This window comes from Vigna radiata, chromosome 2, assembly GCF_000741045.1.
Source record: "Vigna radiata var. radiata cultivar VC1973A chromosome 2, Vradiata_ver6, whole genome shotgun sequence".
Classification (NCBI taxonomy): Eukaryota; Viridiplantae; Streptophyta; class Magnoliopsida; order Fabales; family Fabaceae; genus Vigna; species Vigna radiata.
Window position 1 is genome coordinate 22,450,375 of NC_028352.1, and position 9,740 is coordinate 22,460,114.

General features: G+C 34.5%; 2 protein-coding genes across 4 annotated transcripts; both read left to right on the forward strand.

Annotated features, from left to right (window-relative positions):
* On the forward strand, window positions 1-6,033 carry LOC106756460 (probable LRR receptor-like serine/threonine-protein kinase At1g67720). Of its 2 annotated transcripts, none has more exons than XR_002667276.1 (15): window positions 1-485; window positions 852-1,389; window positions 1,569-2,080; window positions 2,240-2,369; window positions 2,687-2,758; window positions 2,845-2,913; window positions 3,038-3,109; window positions 3,235-3,303; window positions 3,466-3,632; window positions 3,714-3,967; window positions 4,286-4,412; window positions 4,494-4,559; window positions 4,653-4,819; window positions 4,929-5,061; window positions 5,547-5,684. XR_002667276.1 is itself a non-coding variant. In XM_014638898.2 (15 exons), exons 1-15 carry the CDS (start codon window positions 413-415, stop codon window positions 5,868-5,870), a joined length of 2,793 nt encoding a protein of 930 aa, XP_014494384.1. In that variant the 5' UTR covers window positions 7-412; the 3' UTR covers window positions 5,871-6,033. The 2 variants fall into 2 exon arrangements, 1 of the variants encoding a protein (XP_014494384.1); XM_014638898.2 differs by having other exon boundaries at window positions 7-485; window positions 4,653-4,839; window positions 5,547-6,033.
* A 1,592-nt stretch (window positions 6,034-7,625) lies between these two features.
* Window positions 7,626-9,740, forward strand: LOC106754264 (E3 ubiquitin-protein ligase rnf8-B). 2 transcript variants are annotated; one of them, XM_022778829.1, is made up of 6 exons: window positions 7,626-7,879; window positions 7,976-8,095; window positions 8,410-8,572; window positions 8,699-8,765; window positions 8,914-9,154; window positions 9,265-9,740. In XM_022778829.1, exons 1-6 carry the CDS (start codon window positions 7,641-7,643, stop codon window positions 9,473-9,475), a joined length of 1,041 nt encoding a protein of 346 aa, XP_022634550.1. In that variant the 5' UTR covers window positions 7,626-7,640; the 3' UTR covers window positions 9,476-9,740. The 2 variants fall into 2 exon arrangements, with proteins under 2 accessions (XP_022634550.1, XP_014491775.1); XM_014636289.2 differs by having other exon boundaries at window positions 7,752-8,095; window positions 8,526-8,572.

The following is a 9,740-nucleotide window of genomic DNA, read 5'->3' on the forward strand; positions in this document are numbered from 1 at the left end:
AGTGTGGTGNTGCATGCAGAATTGTTGATGCAATCTGTTTAGCAANCGCTCATTGNTTCTGTTCATTTTGTCTTATAGCCACAAGACATTTTTTTCCTCTATACAATTAGTCTTGTTTAGTGTGTTTCATCTTGGATTCACTGATTGAGCCTGTGTCTTGTGTGTAACTCTTTTTTCGAGGGAAAGAGAAAAAGATAAGGGGAACATGAAGTCATTTTCTTAAAGAAAAAGAAGATTCCTATATCAGATAAAGATACAACAAACGTGAATGAACAATCAATAATAAAAAAAAAGAAGGTAAAGTTAAGTGGGAGAAAGCTGGTTTTGATGCTGAGTTCAAACAACAAGCAGTTCATTTTGTCCATTACCCAATTTTCTTGATGCACATTATTAGCTTCTCTTCCTAAATACAATGTGTTTATGGTCTCTTTTTGTGATTACACTTCTTCTTGTGCTGAGATCACATGTGCTTTGCCAACTTGAAGGTATGTTTTTTTTAGCAGACAAGTCAAGGAGTTAGTTCTGAATTCTATTTCACTTCAAGCAACCGTGAATTTCAAAAACTATAACTCATTTTCATGAACAGGAAATTCCTAAATAGAGCATGTTTATTCTGCAATATTTTGAAAAGAGGGACAATATTTTGATGCAATCCCTTAACTTAAGGGGTTTTAGTTCTGTTTTCTAATCAGAACTGAAGTTCTATCTTTGTAATATGCGCTTTAAATGTTTGCATTAAAGATCAATATATGGTACATAGTGATCCTCTGATTCTGACCGAAGAACAGCATAAAAAATTAGAACATTTTTGTTGGGCTCTAAATTTGTGAGATAATTGATTTGGGGTGCAGAGTTTATCAGTATTGACTGCGGAGGGACAAGTAACTACACTGATAAAGGAACGGGGCTTTCATGGATATCAGATTCTGGGATGATGAAACATGGGAAATCAGTGTTGGTACAAAATCGTAGAGAAAACAAGGTTCAGTATCAGAGACGCAGAGACTTTCCAATTGACAGCAGAAAATACTGTTATACACTTGGTTCTGAGCAGAGAAGAAGGTATCTAGTGCGAGCAACGTTTCAGTATGGTATCTTGGATGACGGTGACACATACCCTCAGTTTCAGCTCTATTTGGATGCAACAAAATGGGCTACTGTGTCAATATATGATGCCACAAGAACTTATGTGAAGGAAATGATCTTCAGGGCACCCTCAAACTCCATTGATGTTTGCGTGTGCTGTGCTACCACTGGTTCTCCCTTCATATCTACCCTTGAACTAAGGCCCTTGAATCTTTCTATGTATGCCACAGATTTTGAGAGCAGTTTCTTCTTGAAAGTGGCTGCAAGAATTAACTTTGGTGCTCCAAGTGAGGATGTAGTCAGGTCTGGTACCCCCTCATACTATTTTTTTTCCCTTTTCTTCCAAAAGTTTTTTGCTCAAATATGGGGAGTTTCAATTATATACACAAAATTTGCATCACTGTTTACTTTGTCTGGAAAAAAGGGGAATTTGGTGCCATTAGCTTGATTTGTTTATTTGTTTATTAACAAATATTTATCAGGTATCCAGATGACCCATATGATAGAATTTGGGAGTCTGATCTTATTAAAAGACAAAACTATCTGGTTGGGGTGGCCCCAGGCACTGAAAGAATTAATACAACAAAGAAAATAGAAATAGAGACAAGAGAATACCCACCTGTTAAAGTGATGCAGACTGCAGTTGTTGGCACAAAAGGAGTCCTTAGCTATAGACTAAACCTAGAAGACTTCCCTGGAAATGCTAGAGCTTATGCATATTTTGCAGAGATTGAAGATCTGGCTAAGAATGAGACTAGAAAATTCAAATTGGAGCAACCTTACATAGCTGACTACAGTAATGCAGTGGTGAACATAGCTGAGAATGCCAATGGGACCTACACTCTTTATGAACCAAGTTATATGAACGTGAGTCTTGAGTTTGTGCTTTCGTTCTCCTTTGTTAAGACCAGGGATTCTACTCAAGGACCTCTTCTAAATGCAATGGAAATAAGCAAATACGTGCAAATTGCTTCGAAGACTGACAGACAAGATTGTAAGTTCTTAATATCATTTTATAGTCTATAAAATTTATCTTTTCTTGCACGTCCAAGATGTTACATAAAATAATTAGAGTTTGATAAAAAAAAGAAAAGAAAAGATTGCATTTGCTGCATTGACTGAACAGGTTGCTAACCATATTCTTTTTTTACAGCAAACTTTGTTAATGCGTTTCGCTTCTTATCAGCTGGAAGTGCCCTGATGAATGAAGGTGATCCCTGTGTTCCAACTCCCTGGGACTGGATAAATTGTAGTACAACTACACCTCCAAGAATTACAAAGATGTAACACCTCCATATCTTTTTGTTGATGTTTGTTTTTTTTTTTTTTTATGGTAGCTTCCAATCTGGTGAATTGTCATTCTGTGAATGAAGTCATCTCTGACAGCAGAATTTATGTAGAAAACAGAGTTAAATTTTTAAAGTTGGTATTATAGAATGGCAGATATGTGATGATTATATATGCAAAACCAAATAAGCAGAAGCATGATTGAAAATTATCATGAAATGTTTCAATAGTTTGCATGTCATTTTGCCATGGAGAATATTTACTAGAATTTCAAGTAGTACAAATATTTACTAATTGTAATAAGTTGTATTAGAAACCTGTCACGAAGGAATCTGAAGGGTGAAATCCCGAGGGATCTCAACAACATGGAATCATTGACAGAACTGTAAGTAAATCAATCACCTTCACCTTCAGAATAGAATTTCTTTCTTTTAGATATTGTTTCTTTTGTAATTCATTATGTTTTCTTAGGTGGCTGGACGGGAACTTGCTTACAGGACAACTTCCTGACATGAGCAATCTTGTCAATCTAAAGATTGTGTAAGTTCTTTAGTTTCACTTATAAAATCTTTTATGGAAAGGTTGTGGTGGAATCAATATGTAGGAAAACACCATTCTATGTTTCCCTTTTCTGATTTTCAATTTCTCAACTAATGACATGCAGGCATCTGGAGAACAACAGATTGACTGGTCCCTTACCATCTTACTTGGGTAGTTTACCAAGTTTACAAGCACTGTATGCAGCACTTGATCATCCATGTTTATCATCTATACTTTGGGAATTTGAAGCATTTTCCTAGTAACATAATTTTACCCTTCAGACACTTATTATAATCATTCTCATCTGTGGATCTGTGGCAGGTTCATACAGAATAACTCTTTTAGTGGGGTAATACCATCAGGTTTACTGTCAGGCAAAATAATTTTCAAGTGAGTATCCACATTAAAAGCATTTTTTTTTTCTAGTTTTAGGTCAATTTCAGTGAAGATGCTAGATACCCAATTGAATTTGAATCAATATGGTAGGACGAGGATCCTTTTAATGGCTTTAATATCTAGATTGAAGTAACCGATTTTTACTTTTTCTGCAAGCTTTGATGATAATCCCGAACTGCATAAAGGGAGCAAGAAGCATTTTCAGTTGATGCTAGGAATTTCTATTGGAGTACTAGGGATTCTGTTAATATTATTCTTAGCAAGTTTGGTTCTATTGCTTAATCTGCGGAGAAAAACTTCTCGACAGAAACGAGATGAAAAGGGTTAGCGCACCAAACCAACTTTGATACTTGTAAATTGAAAAATATGAAGTTCTACCATAAAATCAATCTTGTGCCTTACAGGTATTTCTGGGCGCAGCAGTACTAAACCTTTAACTGGATATTCATTTGGTCGGGGTGGAAATTTAATGGATGAAGGTACTGCTTGCTATATTACACTCTCTGAGTTGAAAGAAGCTACTAATAATTTCTCAAAGAAAATTGGCAAAGGAAGCTTTGGATCTGTCTACTATGGGAAAATGAGTGATGGAAAAGAGGTGGCAGTTAAGACTATGACCGATCTATCAAGCTATGGGAACCAGCAATTTGTAAATGAGGTAGCATTTCCATAATTGAATTCTGAATGAGGTTTGGTTCAGTATAGTCAGTCAATCAGTGTCATTCTATAGATTTTTGGCTGCATTCATTCAAAAGGATTGTGATCCTTGAATTTCATAAACACAGCATTCTCAATGTTAAAGGTACAACGATATCAATTCTCAAACAACTTAAAAATTGCACTATAAAACCTTCTTAACTCCAACTCAGGTCTAACTGTAGAAGACTTACTTTCGAACATGATTTTCCAAAACAACTGAGGAGAATATGAGAACAGCTTAATTTTCATCCCATTGATTGTAGAGTCACAAATGCAGGTAGCCCTCTTATCAAGAATTCATCACAGAAACTTGGTTCCTCTGATTGGATATTGTGAAGAAGAATATCAGCATATGCTGGTTTACGAGTATATGCACAATGGCACTTTAAGGGAGTACATTCACGGTCTAATTCCACACCCTGGTGCTCATTTACTTACCTAGTTGTAACAACTGTGATCTGATATAAATTCTAATGCTCTGACAGAATGTTCGAACCAGAAGCAATTGGATTGGTTAGCTCGCCTTCGAATTGCAGAAGATGCAGCTAGAGGTTGATTATGTCTAGCTTATTGGTCGCTCCACAAGTAATTTTATCTTTTCACTTCCAAGTTAACAGTTAAAGAGCCGTTTTCTATTTCTGTAGGTCTTGAATACTTACACACAGGATGCAATCCAAGTATCATTCACCGTGATGTGAAGACAAGCAATATTCTCCTAGACATCAATATGAGAGCAAAAGTGTCAGATTTTGGACTTTCAAGACTCGCTGAAGAAGATTTAACACACATATCAAGTGTTGCAAGGGGAACTGTAGGTTATCTGGATCCTGAGTAAGCCATGGTTCTCACGTGTCTATGTTAGAAAAAACATCATTTCTCCTTACAACACTGAGCTCAGGTTTTTTACCCCTCCTCAACAGGTACTACGCAAATCAGCAATTGACTGAAAAGAGTGATGTGTATAGTTTTGGAGTCGTTCTGTTGGAACTGATATCAGGAAAAAAACCTGTATCCTCAGAAGACTATGGTCCTGAAATGAACATCGTTCACTGGGTATGTTACCCTTTTCTCAACAACCCAAAGTCAAAAAATAGCTTCCACAAAGTTTGCCACACCAGAAGCTGAAACATAAACATGTGCAACGATAAAATGTGATCAAGAATCAACTAGTTTTGGTTAAATACAGTCCCTAACTTTAAAAAGTTTGTAGTTCTATTGGATGAAATTGTTCTTTCAGCTGATTTAGCAAACACTTATCTGATGTGGGGTGTGTCATATTTTCTTAGTTTCCCACATGTCATCAAGTTAATCAAATTAGTACAGTAAATTCATACAACAGTGAAAAACTTGGTCCAACGAAATTATTTCAAGGGATCAAAGTGATAAGGTTTTGACTTGAGAGAATAAACTAAGACCAAACAATAAGATTATGGAACAAAAAGTTCATTTTAGGCATTATTTTTTGTAGAAAGTACCTCTTAGAAATGTTGTTGCATAATTTGATGGCAGCCCCACATGCAAATTTACGTGTTTTGCAGGTAAGATCCTTAATTCGTAAAGGAGATGTTATAAGCATTATGGATCCTTCCCTTGTGGGGAATGCCAAAACTGAATCAATTTGGAGGGTTGCTGAAATTGCTATGCAATGTGTAGAACAACACGGTGCCTACAGGCCAAAAATGCAAGAGGTCATTTTGGCCATACAAGATGCTTCTAGCATTGAAAAAGGCACAGAAAATCAACTCAAGTTATCATCTTCGGGCGGTTCAAAGCCACAGTCTTCTCGTAAGACTTTGCTTGCAAGTTTTCTAGAAATTGAGAGCCCTGACTTGTCTAATTCTTGCCTCCCCTCAGCCAGATAACTTCTCTATTTTTTCTTCACATCATACTGAGTTTTGTACATTGTTTATCACTGTTTTCTTTTGCCTTTTGTCCATTGTCATAGTACTAATATATGTTAATACCAACAATGATATAACCTTCAAATCTTAGAACCAACCAAAGAAAATTTATAATTCTTTCTTATCTTTATTTGACAACTTGCTGGAATTAACAAGTTATTTTAATTTAATTTGGGTATATATGTATTCGAAATATAAGTGATATTAATTTTTACATTAAGTAAAAAAACAAATTGAATAACATACCGTTTTACGATATTAGATTAAACAAATTTCTTTATCTAAAGTTTTCCTTTTCCTTAAAGATAGCCAGACAAAAATTTTAAAATAATGGAAGAAAAAAAAGAAATTTACTTGAGAAAATCCATAATTTAATTGTTGAAAACGTTACTTGTTTTTATTAACATTATAAGTTACATAACTTGATTCGGAAAAGGGCAAACACAATTTTGTTTCGTGCAGTTTTTTTGAGTTAAAATAAACAAAAGTCAACATGTTGACAGTATTGCGTTTCTCCATTTTTAGACCGAAAATTTACATCATTTGAATATTTGAATAATTTAATTACTTGAAAATTAAAATCATTACCAATAAGTCTCATTCATCGTTGTCGAATTAATTGAGCATATTATATAACAAAGTACATATAATATCGAATAATGAGCGTTCATTTGAAGAAGCTTCAATATTGTAACGTATTATCCTAATCTTGATTAGAATAAAATAAAGTATGCGTGGATTTGACTTTATTTTGATGGATTATATATACAGCACAGAAACCTAATCCTGGAATCTAAAATAAAATAAAGATAATAACAATAATAAGGTAATATAAGGCTATTTTGAATACCCATTGCTAACTTAATGTTTTCTATTCAGTGAGCAGCCAAACCATGCGTGTTATACAAAAAGATTAGGATAGAACATATAAACATAAAAAAAAAAAAAGGATAATTTGAAGATATGTTAGGCTTCAACTTGTTTCTAAAACCTCCTCTTTGGGAAATATTTAATGCACATTTTTTAAGATTTGAATTTGGCTTGTTTTTATAAAAGAAATTTTCAATTTTACAATTTTTAAAATTTTTAAGTCTTATTTTTAATTTCTAATATGTGTTTGAAAGTAATAAATAATCCTTACAATAACAAAAATAACAAAATATAAAATAAAAACAAATAAACGTGGATTTAGAATTGAAGCAAAATTAAAAACTTTTTAGACATAAAGTCTACAATTTTAAAATTTAAGTCGTGGGTAAAAATTAAGAAAGGATAAAAATCAATTTAAGGTAATTTTTGTTGCCAGTAGAGTTGATCGTAACTTTATATTGATTTAAATTACTCGTTCGTTCAACTATTTAGATTTTTTAACCAGTCATTAAAGTTACAACATTTAATTAGATCATATCATATAATTTTTTGACCGAATCTTTAAAGATTTAAAAGTAGTCATAAATTATTAGTTCCTTGCAATTTTAAACTATGAAAATCAGTGTGGCAATGTTTTAATTTTTCAGAAAGATTCAACCAGTATTTCTAATTTAGGAAATTATTTATTTTCATAAAAATAGTCCATGATCATCTTAATGGTTAACCTTTTTTGTAACTTTTATCCATTAAATGTCTTGTCAATTCTTTTACATACAAACCCAAGTTGTCTGTTTTCTTGTGTGTTGTAGTTTGCGTCGTATATCGTATGATTCTCGTTGTCTCGTAGTGGTAATCGTAGGTATGGTGATAATCTCGTCATGGGAAAAAACGCAATACGCAACGCAACGCATCGTTTCTGTTACGGCATTCCTTACCTCACCCACCGCAACACCCAAACACCAAAACCCAACCACACTCTCCTCAACTCATATATCCTCTCAAAAGCTTCAAACTTTCGGACACAAAACATCAAAAAGCTTAGCCCTACTTTTTCTTCTCTCAATTCATCACTTCTCTTTCTTGGTTTTCCTTTTTTTTAGGTGGGGATTAGGATAAGGGTCTTCATCTCAAATTTGATCACTTCTCTCTCTCTTTCTGTGACCCTCTTCAGTTTTTCTCTTTCTTCTGTGCTTCAGCTTTCCACAAAGTAAAGCCAAAGAGGGAAAGATGGCAATGATTCCGTACCAACTTTCCCGTTTACCTTACCACGATTCCCTCAAAGTACTTGAAGCTGATATACAGCACGCTAATGCTTTGTGAGTCTAATATTTCCCCTCCCCTTTAAATTTTTTTCATCAATTTATCAACTTTCCTTTTGTATATGTATGTTTTGGGTACTGGGAAAGAAGTGGGTGTGGGGATGGTCTTCTGGGTACTGTTGATTATCCCCTTTAATTGCTTTCAAGTTGGTTAATTTTATAAAAGGAACACGATCAAGTATTGATAGGGTCATTCAATTTGTTGTTCATGATAGGAATTTGCTTGTCACTGGTGAATTTGATTGTGTTATTTTCTTTTTTTGTTGCCCCCCTTCTGAATTTGGATTGTGTGTTGTGCTGCCCTCTTCTAGGGCTGCTGCAATTCCCAGAGCCAAGGGTGGGACTGTTCTTCAAATGAAATTGGTTTACAATCAGTTGGCTCCTCTCTTCCTGTTATTTCTACAATGGATGGATTGTTCTTGTGCAGGCTTTCTCCATAGGTATCTCAACCTCTTCCACATAATTATATACAAGGTATCCTTCATCTATCTATCTCTTTCTGTTGATCCTTTTATGTTTTACTGTTTTGGACACTTTGGTTTATGATACCCATGTTTCATGTTTTTCTCTTGATGTTGTCGCTCTCATAATTTACCAAAGGTACACAATGATGGTAGATCAAGCATGTCTACCCATGGAAGGAAGGCTACCATTGGGGACTTTTATGGTGCGTGAATATTTGACTTTAGAAAAGAAAAAAACCATTTTTATTTTTGAATATTTTTCTTTAATCAAAAGTATAATCCGTTTGTGGCTGTCATCTATTGGTCCCTATTTCTCACATTATTTATGTTATCACAAATTGAACTTTTCAGCCGTTATATTGCCATCTCTCCAAAGGCTTCATGGTAGTTTGGAGAAGTTGGAGGCTGTTGAAGCGGGAGAATCAAGCATAGAAGGTTCAAGTCATGGCAATAAGGTGATTGAAGCAAGTGGGAGACTAACCAATATTGATTTGCAAAGAGAAGATGAATGTGGAATTTGCTTAGAGCCTTGCACCAAAATGGTTTTACCTGGTTGCTGCCATGCCATGTGTATCAAATGCTACCGCAAGTGGTAATAAAAATATTTGTCTAATATCCCATATGATCAAGTTTCAATTTTTATGCCATTTCCAATGGTTTATCATTTTTGACGGTTGTGCTGCTGGACTTGTTCAATTGCAGGAACAGAAAATCAGAGTCTTGTCCTTTTTGTCGTGGCAGCTTGAGGAGAGTTAATTCAGAGGATCTATGGGTGCTAACTTGTGACGATGATGTTGTTGATGCTGAAACAGTTTCTAAAGAGGATCTATTGCGTTTTTACCTCTATATCAGCAAGCTGCCAAAAGATCACCCAGATGCACTTTTCCTAATGTATTATGAATACCTCATTTAATTTTCCATTGAATAAGAACAAAAAGGAAAAAAAATGTACAGATAGGCAATTCCGGAATACAAATGTGAATAGAGTCTGGTTGAAAAAGAAAATACTCTGGTAATCTAATCACAGATGTTCTTGTAAGAGATATTTCTGGTTTTTTGGCCCAGAAAAACCATTCTTCTTACTTCTGTGATATATCTCCATTGTAGACATTGTTCTTGCAATTAACCTGGAATTCCTTGTATGAAGGATCCATTAAGTTAAATATTCTTGTATGTTA